This window comes from Trichomycterus rosablanca, chromosome 6 (genome assembly GCF_030014385.1).
Source record: "Trichomycterus rosablanca isolate fTriRos1 chromosome 6, fTriRos1.hap1, whole genome shotgun sequence".
In the NCBI taxonomy this organism is placed as follows: Eukaryota; Metazoa; Chordata; class Actinopteri; order Siluriformes; family Trichomycteridae; genus Trichomycterus; species Trichomycterus rosablanca.
In genome coordinates this window covers 20766845-20785579 of record NC_085993.1, presented here as the reverse complement: position 1 = coordinate 20785579, position 18735 = coordinate 20766845, and the positions used below count along the sequence as shown (strand labels likewise).

Sequence of the window (18735 nt, the reverse complement as noted above, 5' to 3'; positions counted from 1 at the left end):
ACAAACAAATGTGTGAGAAAATGATTGAAATGTTTAAAAACAATGTACCTCAAAGAAAGATTGGAAGGGATTTGCATATTTCTCCCTCTACAGTGCATAATATCATTAAACCATTTAAGGAATCAGGAGGAATTTCACTGCATAAAGGCCAAGGGTGCAAGCTTAAGCTGAACGCTCGAGATCTTCGATCCCTCAGACGACACTGCATCAAGAACTACCACTCAACAATAGCTGATATAACCACATGGGTGAGGGATTACTTTGGCAAACCTTTGTCAAGTACTACAATACAGAGTTACATACACAAATGCCACTTAAAACTTTACTGTGCACAAAAGAAGCCTTATGTCACACAGTGGAAATGTGTATTGTGGTCAGATGAATCAGCATTCCAGGTCTTTTTTGGAAAAAAATGGACGCCGTGTGCTCCAGACCAAAGACAAAAAGGACCATCCAGACTGTTATCAGCAACAAGTCCAAAAGCCAGGGTCTGTCATGGTATGGGGCTGTGTCAGTGCCCTTGGCAAAGGTCATTTACACTTCTGTGATGGCAGCATTAATGCAGAAAAGTACATTGAGATCTTAGAGCAACATATGCTGCCTCAAGAAGTCATCTTTCCCAGGGACGTCCATGCATTTTTATGAGTGGATAAGACACAGCAGCGCTGATGGAGTTTTTAAACACCTCACTGTCACTGCTGGACTGAGAATAGTCCACCAACCAAAAATATCCAGCCAACAGCGCCCCATGGGCAGCGTCCTGTGACCACTGATGAAGGTCTAGAAGAGACTCAAACAGCAGCAATAGATGAGCGATCGTCTCTGACTTTACGTCTACAAGGTGGACCAACTAAGTAGGAGTGTCTAATAGAGCGGACAGTGAGTGGACACGGTTTTTAAAAACTACAGCAGTGCTGCTGTGTCTGATCCACTCATACCAGCACAACACACACTAACACACCACCACTATGTCATTGTCACTGCAGTGCTGAGAATGATCCTAAATGATCCTAAATAATACCTGCTCTGTGGTGGTCCTGGGAGAGTCCTGACCATTGAAGAACAGCATGAAAGGGGGCTAACAATGCATGCAGAGAAAAAGATGGACCACAGTCAGTAATTGTAGAACTACAAAGTGCTCCTATATGGTAAGTGGAGCTGATAAAATGGACAGTAAGTGTAGAAAGAAAGGAGGTGGTTTTAATGTTATGGTTGATCAGTGTACAGTATGTACAGAATTTCTTAAAGTTCAAAAAGAAATACTCTTGGCTCTTAATAGACCCAATGAAACCAAATTTGCTCAGAAGCTTACTGGGATTAGTCTAACAAAAGGTTTTATTAGCATATGTTCGGCTGCAGCTGGTAAAACACAAAAATGTGTGAATAACACAAAGCTGTCATACCTATTCCCAAATATCTACAATATTGATGTTGCTGCTTCATGTTTGGTTTTAGGCAGCTAGTGCCTTACCATTTTTTTCAAATCACAAGGGCCTAGTGTTTTTAATAAGAGCTGTCATCAGTGGATCACTGAATAAAATGACACCCCTTTTAATTTAAGACCCATCTCTATTACCCAAGAGTGATTTATTTCCCTCGAGACTGACACTCAAAGCCTACAGTTAAACAAAGCCGGCTGCTAAGCATCATAGCAGGATTTGAACAATCCACTTCTTATTTCCTCAGAGAGGAAGGATAAATTTCACCCGGTATGAGATGCAGGGATTTTAGACACTTGAGTGACACTGAAATTACACGGTTAAGATAGGAGTACACAAAGAGACGAGTGTGACACAGCTGTTCATTAACAGAGATAAGCCAGTCAGGTTTACCCAAAGCGTGAATGCACTCGTACAGACCTGGAAAACTAAATGACAGATACACTGATCAGCCATAACATAACATTCTACACTCACTGTCCATTTTATCAGCTCCACTCACCATATACGAGCACTTTGTAGTTCTACAATTACTGACTGTAGTCCATCTGTTTCTCTGTATGCTTTGTTAGCCCCCTTTCATGCTGTTCTTCAATGGTCAGGACTCTCCCAGGACCACAACAGAAGTAGGTATTATTTGGGTGGTGGATAATTCTAATACACAGGCTCAGACACAGCAGCGCTGTGGATCATTCTTAGAACTGCAGTGACACTGACATGGTGGTGGTGTGTTAGTGTGTGTTGTGCTGGTATGAGTGGATCAGACACAGCAATGCCGATGGAGTTTTTAAACACCTCACTGTCACTGCTGGACTAAGAATAGTCCACCAACCAAAAATATTCAGCCAACAGCACCCCCTGGGCAGCATCCTGTGACCACTGATGAAGGTACAGCAGCAGTAGATGAGCGATTGTCTCCGACTTTACATCTACATGGTGGAACAACTAGGCAGGAGTGTCTAATAGAGTGGACAGTGAGTGGACACGGTCAGTCCAGCAGTGACAGTGAGGTGTTAAAAAACTCCAGCAGTGCTGCTGTGTCTTATCCACTCATACCAGCACAACACACACTAACACACCACCACCATGTCAGTGTCACTGCAGTGCTGAGAATGATCCAACACCCAAATAATACCTGCTCTGTAGTGGTCCTGACCATTGAAGAACAGCATGAATGGGGGCTAACAAAGCATGCAGAGAAACAAATGGACTACAGTCAGTAATTGATAAAATAGACAGTGAGTGTAGAAACAAGGAGGTGGTTTGTGGTAATGTTATGGCTGATCGGTGTATACACACACACACAGCAGAGTAAGACAGCTCGACCGTGCACATTTTATTCTGCTGTAGGCCTAATACTGAATGGATACAACTGACATTTTACCCATCAATCTACACTTTATCACTCATTATGACAAGGTTTTCAAACATTAAGTAAAACTTCAATACTATTATTAAATGTATACATACCCTTTCACTATGCCATTCAAATTGTGGTCAAGTGCATGCAGTTTGCATAAAATTTTTGCCTAGAACTCAAATGGAATCCACCTGTTGTAACAGAATTGATTGGACATAGTTTGGAAAGTCACACACCTGTGTTTATAAAGGACCACAATTTACACAGCATTGCCAGGCGGGAAACAAGCCATGAAGTCCAAGGAACCATCCATGGATCTCCACAATCAAATTGTTGCAGGGCAGAGATATAATAAAATGTACAAGGCTTTGAGTGCGTTCAGAATCAGAGTGGCTTCAATCATGTTGAAAAAGTAAAAGCTTAAAAACAACCTTAAACCATCCATTAAAATTGAGCATGCTGGCAAGAAGAGTCCTGGTTAGAGAGGTAAAAATAATCCATTGGTAAAAGAACTTCTGGATGGACTTTATGAATCTCTAAAGAACTCCATAAATCCAACCTATATGGAGTGGCATAACTGAAGCCACTGTTGAAGTTAAATAAAACCTCCTTCAGCAGCTCAGGTGGCGCAGCAGTAAAATGTACGCTAACACACCAGAGTTGGGGTTTCAAATACATACTGGGCTGGGCGGCTGCATGAACAACGATTGGCTGTTGTTCATAGGGGTAAAAAAAAGTCAGACCATAGGTCCTCATAACTGGTGCAACTGCGGCCCCTGCTGGCTGACTGATGGCACCTGCACAGGGCTGAGGAACAATGCTGATGGGGGTGTGGCCCTCCATACACAGTGCCCGTCGGTGTATGAACTCAACTCGTGCTAGTGAAAAATGCCGTCTGTACTGACTGTGGGAGGGGGCGTATGTCAGTTGACAGGCGTCCTCAGTCAGCGTTGAAGGGTCGAATCAGTATAGAGGACGCAATCAGGGTAATCGGACACGACTAGATTAGGGGAGAAAAAATTGGGGGGAAAAGTGGAAAAAAAAATATATATATATATATATATATAATAATAAAACCTCCTTCAGAGAGCACACAAACTTAAACAGGGGTGACAGTTAAGTCTTCAACACAATACTGGAGTGTTACTGGGGCAAGTCTCAAGCCTAATCATAAACCCCATCAAACATCTGTAGCCAGAAGATGGCAGCTCACAGACAATCACCATCAAATTTGATGATGCTTGAGAGGATCTGCTATGAAGAACAGGGTAAAATGCCCAAAGCATGTAGAAAACGTATAAATAAAAACAAGTTTTTGTTTTGTAATTTAATTTAGAAAATCTATTTAAGTAAAAATATTTTACTTTGTTGTTTCATTTGTTTTATCTACCACTTATCATGGTCAGGGCTGTGACAGGTTTGTTTTTACAGGAAAACACTGGACACAAAGGCAAGAATAACCTAGACAGTGTGTAAACTCATGGCAGTGCTTCAGCCACCCTCCGCTTTGGACATAGCCAATCACATCCGTGTAGACGCCTGGCCAGCTGCTAGTAGTGGGATGGCATAATAAGCCACTGCATTACTAGAACACATGCCGATCGAGACCTTTATAATTACATTTACATTTTCAGCATTTAGCAGACGCCTTTATCCAAAGCGACTTACATTACAGTTACTGTATACAGTCTGAGCAATTGAGGGTTAAGGGCCTTGCTCAAGGACCCAACAGCAGCAACCTGGCAGTGGTGGGGCTTGAACCAGCGACCCCCCTTTGATCACTGGTCCAGTACCTTAACCACTAGGCTACAGCTGACCAACATACATCGGTCAGACATTATACCAATTATTTATAGCCATGTTATAACGCACCCTAAAAGCTAACAAATCTTTCCCTTAAAGCAACATTAAAAAGTCATTTGCACATTTAAAACCAGAACATTTATTGCTTCACCTGAATACTGCATTAAAAAGCACACGCATTCAGTATACACAGAGAAATCTTACAATAATATGAACTCACAAAAAGCGGTGAACATATACTGCTCTACAAAACTACAGAAATTTAAAAATTCTAAATATCAAAACAGTACAGCTGCAGTAGAGGCAGTCAGTTGGTACTGGTGAGACAGCTTGGTATAGACTTGAGTCGCTTTCGACACACTCACACGATTTTAGCTCATTTGACCAGTTGTCAGACTGGCTTTACAAAAAGCAAAAAAAAAAAAATGGTCTAATGTCAAAAATAGTGATTCAGTGAAATGTTCGTATAAATTATTGAAGAGGAAATGATCATTCAGTTGCAAATTTTTAACGAACTCCGTACCTTTTATATTAAACTCTTCTTTAGTACAGTAACAAGTAACGGCGAGAGTTTAAACAAAAGAGAAAAATATATAGACGAAACAACATAGGTCAGATCTTCCACATGGTTCCATATGCACGTCATTTAAAACGCCCCTCAAACACGTCTATGTGGAAGAATTTAACAATACAAACTAAAAACAAGCTTGCCAATTGCCTTTTCTCCTGAAGAAACTGACACGGCTTTGAAAAAATAAATCACAAACAAGAAGGTTCCACTGGAGCGCTGGAGCTTGCAAACAATGCTAAGAAATGACTCCTCACAAACTTGCGTGGGGAGAAAACCCAAATAGACCTGTGCTAGACCAGACCTTTGACAGAGAGATTAGGAAATGCCTTGAACTGCATTCAATGGAACTAGGGAGCGTAAAAACACACAAAAAGAACCTCAGTTTAAAACCTTCAATTCAATTCAAAGAAAGGGGGAAAAAAAATCACATATGTACATCAGTATATCCTGTCCACCTAAACAAGAAAAAGAAACTGGAGAAAATGGGTGACGCTGGACCAAAAGGCATCCGGGCGGGCCCGTCCTGATAGTGTTGGTTAGTGTGTCTTCTCAAAGCTCCACACGCTGGTTGGTGTTTATGCTACAAGGTCTGTGATCAGGAGGCTCTTTAATCCTGCTCCATAGGCTCCTCTGTGTTGTTCGAGTCCAGCTCCCCCGACTCCGCGGTGCCCTCTGTGGGAGAGTCTGCGCCACTAGGGGTGGGATCTGGAGCAGTATCGGGGGCAGGGGCTGGCTCATTGCAGCTGTCGCTGCTACTGACCGGTTCAATGTTTTCCTCTTCCTCCTGCCTCTCAGGGCTGGAAGCTGGAGTGGTCTTTTCCGATTGGTCCATGTCACAGGGTTCCTGCGTGGAACCGCACCGAACTTCCCGCTCAGTGCTGTCAGACTGTGTACTGGATGGCTCTGGAGGAAGACAAAAAGTTTGGAGTTAGAGTTTTTTTCTCCCCCTTTAGCGCATCCAAATGTTCAATTTGCATCGTGCTTCCTCTCGGTCTATGCCGAACCCTGCCCTGACCGAGGAGATCGAAGCTAACCCATATCTCCTCCGAAACATGGGCAGCAGCCGGATGCATTTTTGCCACCCGCACATTGATGAGTTTGACGCCACCTAGCGTTGCATGCGGAGAGACACACCCTAAGGGCACTCTTCCTCATCTCTGTGCAGGCGCCTCTAATCAGCCGGCAGAGTTCGTAATCGCATTCTGACAGAGAGAGACCCACATCCGGTTCTTTGTCCCACCCCCCAACTGAGCAACCGGCCAATCGTTGCTCATACAGCCACTCAGCCTCGAACCAGTGAGGCAGAGCTGGATTCGATACAAGGTACTCAGAATCCAGCTCTGGTTGCGGCGTGTCTTTTTTACCACTGCACCACCTGAGCGGCTGAGTTAGATTTTAAACACGTTTGTTTTATTACTTGTACCAAATTTTGAATCTCAGCAAGAGCTATTGGTCAACAATCTGTACAGACATGATTGGCTATGTCTGAGGGGAAGTGATGGCAGAAGCCCTGCAATGGATTGGTACCCTGTCTAAGATGTTTCTGCTTCAAGCTCAGTGCTCTTCAGAGAAACTGGACCCGCCACGAGCCTAACCATGATCAAGTGCTTGATAAAAACGCATAAATTAATTGAATTTTAACAGTGAACTGATACCTTGGTCTTCACAAGCTGCTGTGGATGTGGAAGCCTCACTCTCCTCATGTCCATCATCTTTCTCCTGACTCATGGATGAGGGCGAATCCGAACTCCCTGGCATATCAGACGCATCCTCAGGTTGAACCGTTTCACCGTGTGGCTCCTCTTCGGTCTCGTCCTCCTCTTCCTCCTCGCCTCCGTCCTCACTGAACTTGAGACGCTTTACCTCTTGCTGTTCTTCCTCTTCTGAATGTTTGTTCTTTATGCAACTACTGGAGGGCGATGAGTCACTGAAAAACAACGTGCCTAACAATAAGATATGAAAGGCTTCCTAGAACAAAAACATCTTGTCTTGTTCATTATCTTCCAGTTACCATGAATACAGAGTCATGTGTGTAATATTCATCAGCTGTTTTGTTAGCATTTTCAAATATTGTAGATAGAGAACACTGAAAAGACAGCTTGAAGACATGAAGTATGCAAACATGCATGTGAGGTCTACCTGGCAAGTTTGCTGTGGCCCACCGTTGAGTCTGATTCTTTGTTTTCTGTGCTGTCTGGTAGGCCATTTGTGGCCATTGAGCTGGATTGAGAAATCTTCGGCCTGTTCAGTGGTCTGGGTGTTCCTGGTCCGTTTACTTTTCTAAAAAGCAGGGCAAGAGAAAAGGTATTTATTTAGTAATTTATTAGGATTTCAACGTCATGTTTTACACACTTTGGTTACATTCATAACAGGACAGGTAATTACTGGTTACACAAGATTCATCAGTTCAAGTCTTCAATGTCAAACACAGTCATGGACAATTTTGTATCTTCAACTGACCTTATTTGCATGACTTTGGACTGTGAGAGAAAACAAGAGTTCCTGGAGGACACGGGAAGAACATGCAAACTCCACACAGAAAGGACCCAGCCTTCTTGCTGTGAGGCGACAGTGCTACCCACTAAGCCACCATGCCGCCCGAAAAGGCATTTAAATTACATTTTGAAAAATTTTATAGGGAGCTTCAGGTGGCACAGTAGTCTTTTATGCTAGCCCTGCGCCTTTGCTATCGCCCGGTCTGGCATCTATACAGACATGATCGGCTATGTCTGAGAATGGAGAGATGGCTGACGCCCTGTGATGGACTGGCACCCTGTCCAGGGTATTCCCTGCATACAGTGTACAGTGATGAAACCAGACCCACTGCGACTTTTGACCAGATTAAAGCGGTTGATAAAAATGTAATAAAATGCAATTTATATAGGCAGCCTTACACTTTAACCAAAGGCAGCACAGTGGGTATGTGGGTAGCACTTTTGCCTCACAGCAAGGTGGTCCTGGGTTCGATCCCCAAGTGGGGCGGCCCGGGTCCTTTATATGTGGAGTTTGCATGTTCTCCCCATGTCCGCGTGGGTTTCCTGCGGGTGCTTCGGTTTCCTCCCACAGTCCAAAGACATACAAGTGAGGCGAATTGGAGATACAAAATTGTAAATGAACGTGTTTGATATAACCTTGTGAACTGATGAACCTTGTATAATGAGTAACTACAGTGTCTGTCATGAATGTAACCACAGAGTGTAAAACATGACGTTAAAATCCTAATAAACAAAACAACACTTTAACCAAAACAAAACAACACTTTAACCAAAACAAAACTAAAAAGCTACAATTATTACCCAGTCTTATCAAGGCTAAATATTTACACTACCTTACCTTTCTGTAAAAAGTGACATGCTGCTGGGCAACAAGACCCCATTCATTCTGTTTACACCACTGCAGCCATTTTTCCTAAGAATTCAAGACAAATAGTCATCAGCCTCAATAACATAACAAACATTTACTACAGTACATAAGCAGTAATAACAATTCAAGTCAAGATAGAAGTAACTAATCAGGCAAATAAAAAGTACTTACTCTGAGCTTGGATATACACAACTGACCACCATGACATTCTGAAGAGAAAACAAAAACATAAACAAGATGAGCATCAAAGAAACAAAAAAATTGGATTAATAATGATTCAATGTCATTTACTTAACAAAGAAAAAAATACTTCATAAGTAACCTATGACATTCAGTGACACCCAGTATTGACTTGCTTGAATTTTTACTTCAGCCGATGGGTCCGGGTTTCTTTATCACCCACACTTCTTTTCCCCCTATACTCCAGCTTGCTAATCAGCAAAATTGGCAGTCACACCCCCTAATTCAAATCGGCTGCACTGCATTCCAGAATTCAGATCCCAGTCTTTATGCTGCACGTCTCTGCAAGACGGTGAGTGAAAAGCTCTAGCTTTTAGCATTTTAGCAAAACCTGGTTATTATCCTTCGTGTTCGAGAATCTGCTATTAATAAACAAAAATATGTAATTGAAGAAACTGCTAGCCATGGAATCTGTGGCATTAAGAAGGTACACGGCTGCTAAATTCTCATGAGAATAGCAACATACAAACATAAAAAAAAAACTACTCCAACAGAAAATGGTTCAATATAAACAGTGTGTGTTGTTCTACTGTATATACTGTAACAGTAAAGTGGGTACCTTCTCAACTCCTCTCAAAAACTTTTCTGTTCCTGTGTAATTCCTTTTGGGGTCAGTGAGGAGCTCACACAAGCGCTGAATAGTAAATGGAATTCTAGAAAAGAAGCCAATAGCATAGCAATTAATAATGTTCTACAGTAAATATTTACTGTAAAATATTGTACATAAAACACACAACTGCTTCTCCAAACACACTTCTCATGCTTTCTGGTGATCAGAACAACTGAGCTGCTTTCTGTCTATTCAGGGTCTATTTAGTCTGCAGCTACCCTGAAGTTAAACATTAGTTGGATGCCTAAAGACACTGTGATTGAATTAAATCCTTCAGGCTGCAGGACATATAGCATGCCACTGTAATCTGCTCCTTTGTCATGAACTATCCCACCACCTCCGAGATCCACATTACAATCTCAGCTGGGCTATCGACCTGCCGGGTGGGTGCCTACACAGACAGGGTTGCCTGTTGTCTGTTCGGTGGAGGGAAATAATCGGGCAGGGGTTCCTCCTCGCTGTTGCAATTACAGCTCTCTCTGCTGGCTGATCGATGGGCATGCAAGGGGCGATTACTGGTGGATTGTGGTGCACAGCTCCGGCAGGTGAAAAGAAGCAGTTGGCACCTGGACACCTGTTAAAACGGGCGTGTTAGGCACGGTCTTCCTCTGCCAGGGGAGATACAACTAGGTAATTGGTTACTAGACTGGGAGAAATGTATTTATTTATTAGGATTTTATTGTCACGGTTTACACACTTTGGTTACATTCATGACAGGGTAGGTAGTTACTGGTTACACAAGATTAAGCAGTTCAAGTCTTTAATGTCAAACACAATCATGGACAATTTTATATATCCAATTCATCTCGCTTGCATGTCTTCGGACTGTGGGGAGAAAACGAAGCTCCCAGAGGAAACCCACACAGACGCCGGGGGCTCAGGAAAAAAGGGAAGAAACTATCATAAAAAAGCAGTATGCGTGGTACAGTAATAGGATGCTGCCATTGCACCAAGTCAGTTCGTAAAATTTCTTCCCTCACAGATATTCCACAATCAACTGTGAGCGGTATTCTTTAAAAAAGGAAGCAGTTAGGAACCTTAGCAACATAACGTGGCAGACCATGTGAAGTTACAGAGTGGGGTCGCCAAGTGCTGAGGTGCATAGTGCATAAAAGTCTTTTGAGGGTGCTCAGGTTCGGACTGGGTCTCTTCCAGCTGCAGCTGCGATATACAATCTTCGGGACTGGTCAAAGCAATTGCCCAAATACAGGGGAGTCGTGGCTTTCTGTACGCAATATAACTCTTTGTGGGAACCCAACACTTACAGGTAATAAAGTGGCCACAATTGTCCGACCCGTGTCTTTTAAACCCATAATGCATGTTTTTGTTACACATATTAATGTTAATATCAGCACAATTGTTCTGGTAGTCGACAAGACAAACAGATCAAACCTTCCAACAAGTAAAACGAATCCCTGCCGTAATAGCTCTGTGAACAAATGCTGCCATCTTCAACAGTCAGTAGATGGCGCAGTTTTACAGGGGTAAGAGTTTAAACTTGAATTTCCTTCTACTGTAGATTCTTTCTAGTAAACAGTATAATAAACAATAAAGCTATTAACCCGTTGTAGCCGTTGACTATCTTCAGTATCCTCTCCTTCATCTCCTCAAATGGAACAGACTCCACGTTGGGGTTTGAGGGTCCTCTCTGCTCTGGCGCTGAAGCTTGAAAATCCTCCATCACCTTTTCCAATTTGAACAAGAAGTAGCTTTTAAACTGCGACCACGAGAGCCTACAAAAAACAAACATGCAAAAGTCTTCTTATTAACTATATTTAAACCCATGTAATGCTGAAATGGCTTAAGTTAAGTGTGGGGTCTTCCTAAACCCTTTATCACATTGCTGTTAGCCTTGTTGAAAACTGGCACAGGATCTGTGTGTCTAAAGAATGTCTTTTTAAAACTGCACTGAAATATAGCATGGCTACAACAGACCTTCTCAGCCTCTCTGTACATCACTTGTAGGGATGGGATGTTATTGATTAACCGGTTAAACAAACACTGACAGTCAGTGTTAAATTAATGCTCTTAAAATGGTCATTTAAATTTATTTCCAACAGCTGATGTTTGATTTGAACTAAGAGCGAACCTAGTGTCGGTTTAGTTTAGTGTTTAACAGCAGAAAAGGTTGTGATACGTCTTTTATTTAGTGAAGTTATGTCTGTTGTCTATGTATGTACATTGTGTGTTGCTTTTGTTTTGTTATTGAAAGGAATTTTAGAAGAGTTTGCTACAGACTGTGAAATCTACGTTCTGAATGCTGAACTAGTTCTGCTCACTGTGTTTATGTTCATTTTACAGTTCAACATTATTGCCACGTTTACCATGTGTTGTTCATCAGTTTAAAAAGTTGAAAAACACTTCACATAATAAGCTATTTACGCTTTATTTACAACAAGGCTGGGTGCATATTGCCCTTCACATGATATTTGGCAAAAAACGCTTTCTGCTAGCTGTGCCTGTAAGTCTAATCACGTCATTAAATGACAACCATCACAGAGTTTGTTTGTCACGTCATGTTTTACACTTTGGTTACATTTATGACGGGAACGGTAGTTACTCATTACACACGGTTTATCAGTTCACAAGGTTATATCGAACACAGTCTCGGACAATTTAGTGACTCCAGTTCACCTCACTTGCATGTCTTTGGACTGTGGGAGGAAACCGGAGCATCCGGAGAATCTCTTAACCTCAGGGCCCAACATACAGTGCCTAGCAAAAGTATTCAGCCCCCTTGAACTTTTCAAACTTTTGCCACATTTCAGGCTTCAAACATAACGATATGAAATTGTAATTTTTTGTGAAGAATCAACAACAAGCGGGACACAATCGTGAAGTGGAACGAAATTTATTGGATATTTTAAACTTTTTTTAGAAATAAAAAACTGAAAAGTGGGGCGTGCAATATTATTCATCCCCCTTGCGTTAATACTTTGTAGCGCCACCTTTTGCTGCGATTACAGCTGCAAGTCGCTTGGGGTATGTCTCTATCAGTTTTGCACATCGAGAGACTGAAATTTTTGCCCATTCTTCCTTGCAAAACAGCTCGAGCTCAGTGAGGTTGGATGGAGAGCGTTTGTGAACAGCAGTTTTCAGCTCTTTCCACAGATTCTCGATGGGATTCAGGTCTGGACTTTGACATCTTCCCTGTCCCTGCTGAAGAAAAGCAGGCCCAAACCATGATGCTGCCACCACCATGTTTGACAGTGGGGATGGTGTGTTCAGGGTGATGAGCTGTGTTGCTTTTACGCCAAACATAACGTTTTGCATTGTGGCCAAAAAGTTCGATTTTGGTTTCATCTGACCAGAGCACCTTCTTCCACATGTTTGGTGTGTCTCCCAGGTGACTTTTTATGGATATCTTTGAGAAATGGCTTTCTTCTTGCCACTCTTCCATAAAGGCCAGATTTGTGCAGTGTACGACTGATTGTGTCCTATGGACAGAGTCTCCCACCTCAGCTGTAGATCTCTGCAGTTCATTCAGAGTGATCATGGGCCTCTTGGCTGCATCTCTGATCAGTCTTCTCCTTGTTTGAGCTGAAAGTTTAGAGGGACGGCCGGGTCTTGGTAGATTTGCAGTGGTCTGATACTCCTTCCATTTCAATATGATCGCTTGCACAGTGCTCCTTGAGATGTTTAAAGCTTGGGAAATCTTTTTGTATCCAAATCCGGCTTTAAACTTCTCCACAACAGTATCTCGGACCTGCCTGGTGTGTTCCTTGGTCTTCATGATGCTCTCTGCGCTTTAAACAGAACTCTGAGACTGTCACAGAGCAGGTGCATTTATACGGAGACTTGATTACACACAGGTGGATTCTATTTATCACCATCAGTCATTTAGGTCAACATTGGATCATTCAGAGATCCTCACTGAACTTCTGGAGTGAGTTTGCTGCACTGAAAGTAAAGGGGCCGAATAATATTGCACGCCCCACTTTTCAGTTTTTTATTTCAAAAAAAAGTTTAAAATATCCAATAAATTTCGTTCTACTTCACGATTGTGTCCCACTTGTTGTTGATTCTTCACAAAAAATTACAATTTCATATCTTTATGTTTGAAGCCTGAAATGTGGCAAAAGGTTGAAAAGTTCAAGGGGGCTGAATACTTTTGCTAGGCACTGTACATCTACTGCACCTATTTGCTTACTGTTCAGCCCAGATGGGATTCAAACCCATCATCACAGGTATAAAAGGCTAGTTAGGCCTTATCCACTCAGCCACTGGGGCACAAACCAAACAAAGCACAAAATGTCATATGAAAGCCACTTTAAGAATGGACGAGGGTGAGTGCTAATTTAACACTGCTCCCTCCCACTGTACCACTTAGAGATCTGTAAGACCCCTTTTCATTCAAATCACGCCTCAGTGGATAAAAATGAATTTTAATAACCTTTTTGACTGACAGCATTTATTGAGCAGACTGATTTGTCAGTTATCTGTTAATCATTAACATCTCAATCAATTACACCTGACGGGAAAAGTAATGTTCACTTGTATTTTAACTATTTTACTAACCACATGGCAGCAGGGCTCTAGACTAACATTTTGCACTGGTTGCACTGGTGCGCCTAACTTTTTTTCTTAGGTGCACCAGCACAAAAGTTAGGTGCACCCAAATTTTCGACCGCATCGCATTTAACACCGCAGTTTTACAGGTTCACTTTTTTTTTTTTTTTATCACTGTCCATACAGGCAATATTGACTTGTAAATAACTAACAATCTGGTCAACATGGCCTCGTCTGATGATCTGTTTGCTACTGCCTGCCGCTGAAAGGCAGTGGGGAGAGGGGAGACTTGGGCAGTGCATTTATCGCCACATGTAATGTGTTTTATAGATGCATTGTGCTTTTTCAGCCTTTCAATTCGAAATGTATTAGAACCAGTCACAAATATACTATTGCCGGCCACTGTCTTCCCACACTCTTTACAGTTAATTATAGTATTATAGACTAATTATAGCACACTTATAAAAATTATAGAAATAATAATAGAGTAAATGTGTATGTATGTGTGTATATCTATTTATATGTGTGTGTATATTTAAAATTATATGTATATGTTTGTGTGTGTGTGTGTGTGTGTGTGTGTGTATGGGGCTCTAGAGTGTTAGAGTGTAATCTTAAATGCAGTGCATTATATTATCGGCTTTACTGAATCTTTTACACAGATTCCCAAAATCGCTTGCAGTGCACTCACTGCGTATTTTGACTACATGTATTGTAATATATTTTGGTCTTTTAGTTATTTTTATATTTTACTTAATTTAAATATTGTCGTGTTTTTACTTTCACTATCGCCGCACTTTACCGCTAGCATTAGCCACATGCTACTGTAGTGGGTCGGCTCACCTAGCCGCTGTCCGGTGGGGATGCTGCGGGTCTTTTGCTGTGCGGTGGTGGAGGTGTGGGAATAAAGGAACACGACAGGGTCGAGTCACTTTAACTGTTTAGTCAGGACTTAAGTGAGCGTTACAGCACTTTACACCGCCGAGCTCCAGAACCCGAACTTCCATTCTGGGGACATCCGGCGAGTCTCATATACAAAACTAAACTAACTGCAGAACGTCCGAACGCACATGTAGAAACCTGGTGCTGCATTCTGATTGGCTGAGCTGAATGTCGCTCACATATCGCCGCTACAATATTGTCCCGCCCTTCGCTAGCTCTGATTGGTTTAGACCATGATATTGGCCTAATGTGTGTCTGTTGTTTTTTTTCTTTACCTCGGACGCCTGGTCGCACCGGTGCGACCTGAGATTTTTTTTAGTCGCACCATTGAGAAATTAGGTCGCATGATTTTTCCCTCTCAATTATAATAATTGTAATTTAGATGCTTATGAGTGCAACTTAACATCTAAAGATTTTAAATAGCTCAATTATTTTCATATTTATTAACAATTAATATTAGTAGCTAATGATGGAACCACAGCCATCCTGCTGAAATGTATAGGTTTTTTATTATTTTTTTAATTCATATTGTCTTTTAGCTCGCAGTTACTGATTCACGGGCAATTAAAAATTTATCTCTTACATATGTAATCATCTAAAACATGTTAAAGCAAACTTATTTTGGGACTCAGTCTGCATTATTTACAGTCATCTTTCAGTAGCTGCGTGAAACAGGGTGTGTACCTAACTACACTAATAGTAGTGCAATTATTAAGCATACCATTAATTATGGTAGGGTGTAATTTGGAGATTATAATATGCAGCCTATATAAAAACAGAACTCTTTTTTGTGGGTGTAATTTGGAGGTTGTAATCTGCAGCCTATTTAAAAACAACTTATTTTTGTGGGTGTAATTTAGAGGTTGTAATCTGCAGCCTATTTACGAACAGAGCTTATTTTTGCTGCACCATAAAAGTGTTTGCAAAGTGTCTAAAAAGACAAGACTTAAAAAATCTGCCTCATGCAAAGCCCTTTACTGTTAAAACTGTAGTTTTAAACGTTTTTTAACTACACAATTGCAACAGATAAAGTTTAGGTTATAAAACCTCAAAAAAAAAAAAAAAAAGGGGGTGTATTCCTCCAAGCATGTAAAGCCAAATTCTAAAAAAGCTACACATGACAAACATCAGATCCACTGTAATATGACAATCATTCTCACACAGAGTTGTATTGAATCTGGTATTCAATTATTTGTTTTCTAAGAAGCAGGTTAGTTTGTGTGTTCTTCAATAAAGTACAAGTAAACTTGTTTACAGCAATGCAAGAGTGAGATAAGTTATAAGGCTTAATCATGTTAACTTACAAGGTTTCACCAGTCTTAGCTATATGACACAGAAATTGGTCCAATACTGGAGTGACTTCTTTTTTCCCCTTCTCAAAATCTGAGGACAAAATATAAACAGTAGTGTTAGTTTTGTATGCGTGTTTGTTAGAACACACACACAAACACATTTTATATATATATATATTTATTTCATACTGTCCATTTTATCAGCTCCACTTACCATATAGAAGCACTTTGTAGTTCTACAATTACTGACTGTAGTCCATATGTTTCTCTACATATCTTTTTAGCCTGCTTTCACTCTGTTCTTTAATGGTCACAGAGCAGGTATTATTTGGGTGGTGGATCATTCTCAGCACTGCAGTGACACTGACATGGTGGTGGTGTGTTAGTGTGTGTTGTGCTGGTATGAGTGGATTTTTAAATGCCGTGTCCACTCACTGTCCACTCTATTAGACACTCCTACCTAGTTGGTCCACCTTGTAGATGTAAAGTCAAGAGACAGTCAGAGACGATCGCTCATCTATTGCTGCTGTTTGAGTCGGTCATCTTCTAGACCTTCATCAGTGGTCACAGGATGCTGCCCACGGGGCGCTGTTGGCTGGATATTTTTGGCTGGTGGACTATTCTCGGTCCAGCAGTGACAGTGAGGTGTTTAAAAACTAGGTAGGAGTGTCTAATAGAGTGGACATGGTATTTAAAAACTCCAGCAGCACTGCTGTGTCTGATCCACTCATACCAGCACAACACACACTAACACACCACCACCATGTCAGTGTCACTGCAGTGCTGAGAATGATCCACCACCCAAATAATACCTGCTCTGTAGTGGTCCTGTGGGGGTCCTGACCATTGAAGAACAGCATGAAAGAGAAACAGATGGACTACAGTCAGTAACTGTAGAACTACAAAGTGCTCCTATATGGTAAGTGGAACTGATAAAATGGACAGTAAATGTAGAAACATCACAAGGTATCTTCATCCACACTTTTATATTTTTGTTGGAAACGGTGAGGGCAGGAGGAGTAGTAATTGGTCGTGTCTGAGAGACTGAGAGAGAGCTTATAGTCTGGATTTAACGCCATCTGATTTCCACCTTTTTGGAGCACTCAAAGAAGTTTAAGGGGAAGAAGATTTTCATGTGGTGGTGATGTGAAAGCAGTGGTGCATCAGTGGCTACACGCTCAACCAATAACGTCTTTTGGTAATGGAATTAAAATGGTATGACGCTGGGAAATTGTGACTATGTAGAAAAGTGATGCAATTCGTTTTAGAAATTCTTAATAAATACAGTAAAAAAAAAAAACTTTTTCAAGAACCTATGTGTGTGTATATGTGAGTGTCCTAACAAATCGTTCAGAAAATGTGTGTGTGTGGGGGGGGGGTGGGGGTGAGACCATGTGCCACCACTTGCTTGTCACTACAGTGGGGGTCATTGTTACGATAAGTAATAACGGAGTTATTTACATTTTTGCCATTTAGCAGACGCTTTTATCCAAAGGGTTAAGGGCCTTGCTCAGGGGCCCAACAGTGGCAACTTGGCAGTGGTGGGGCTTGAACCGGCAACTCTCTGATTACTAGTCCAGTACCTTAACCACTGAGCTATCACTGCCCTATAAAAGCACTGACACTTTAACCCCCCGTATAAGAATCAATCACACAAAGCCAAACCATAAGCTTCTGACCATCTGCAAAAACATAAAGCTGACAGCTAATAGTTTGACTACAAGTGTCCTCATATTAAAAAATAACTGTTTACCCAGTGTCAGTGATTGGTTAACTTAAAGTAAACGACCAAAAACAGCGCATAGTTTAAAATGTGTACAAGACTTCCAGACGAACTGTAATTGAGTTGATAGTTTGTATTTTAGTCCAAACAAAATCAGAATCACAGTTGTGACAGCTGGGAGTAATAACCAAAGTGTGTCGATACACTAGAAGCGTGTGTCCTTTTACAAACTTGCTTCAGACTGTAAGATTGACTAGCTAAGTGCTAAACTAGCTAGCTGTGTAAACGCACAGTATGGATGTGTAAAAGGTTCTAGAACTATTAATATCTCCCAGTATTCTATATTAGTCTGAGCAACACACGAACATGTTTATTTGTTCATTTAAATGTGGCTTTGTATTAAGACAGTAAACGTTAATGAGGGATATATAGTTATGATGCTAATGCTACAGAGCTAACAGCAGTTCTGTCTCATTCTCTGTGAGGACACTAATGTGGCGTCTCTATCACCGCCGGTCTGCCTGAATAACTATCATTTAGAAAATGACAAAATAAATAAAAAGAACCTTTCAGAGCTTCCAGAAGACTATCAATCTCCATGTTCGTGAGTCAGAAGTTAATCCAGCACGAGCCGCGGTGCTAATGGCTGCTGTACAGATGAGAGAGGAAACAGCGGAAAGGGGAAAACCGGTTCAATATGGCGAGCGTGACGTCACTAACCGAGCCCGGTCACTGTTATGCTGCGCAACATAAGAGAGAGGTATGCATACTTATACTACCGTACTACATAGTGTGCATAAATAGAACGACGGATCTATATACTTAGACTTTTGACATACTTGTTAGTATAGTAGGATGTTTTCGACGAAACCAGTGACTGTCC

At 41.4% G+C, this 18735-nt stretch overlaps 1 protein-coding gene across 1 annotated transcript; it reads right to left on the bottom strand.

Moving 5' to 3' along the window:
• Positions 1-4725: 4725 nt before the first annotated feature.
• On the bottom strand, positions 4726-18504 carry ppp4r2b (protein phosphatase 4, regulatory subunit 2b). The gene is made up of 9 exons (XM_062996721.1): positions 18419-18504; positions 16142-16220; positions 10949-11119; positions 9336-9429; positions 8708-8745; positions 8507-8581; positions 7313-7453; positions 6829-7100; positions 4726-6076 (listed from the first exon to the last, which is right to left on the bottom strand). Exons 1-9 carry the CDS (start codon positions 18450-18452, stop codon positions 5781-5783), a joined length of 1200 nt encoding a protein of 399 aa, XP_062852791.1. The 5' UTR covers positions 18453-18504; the 3' UTR covers positions 4726-5780.
• Positions 18505-18735: the final 231 nt, after the last annotated feature.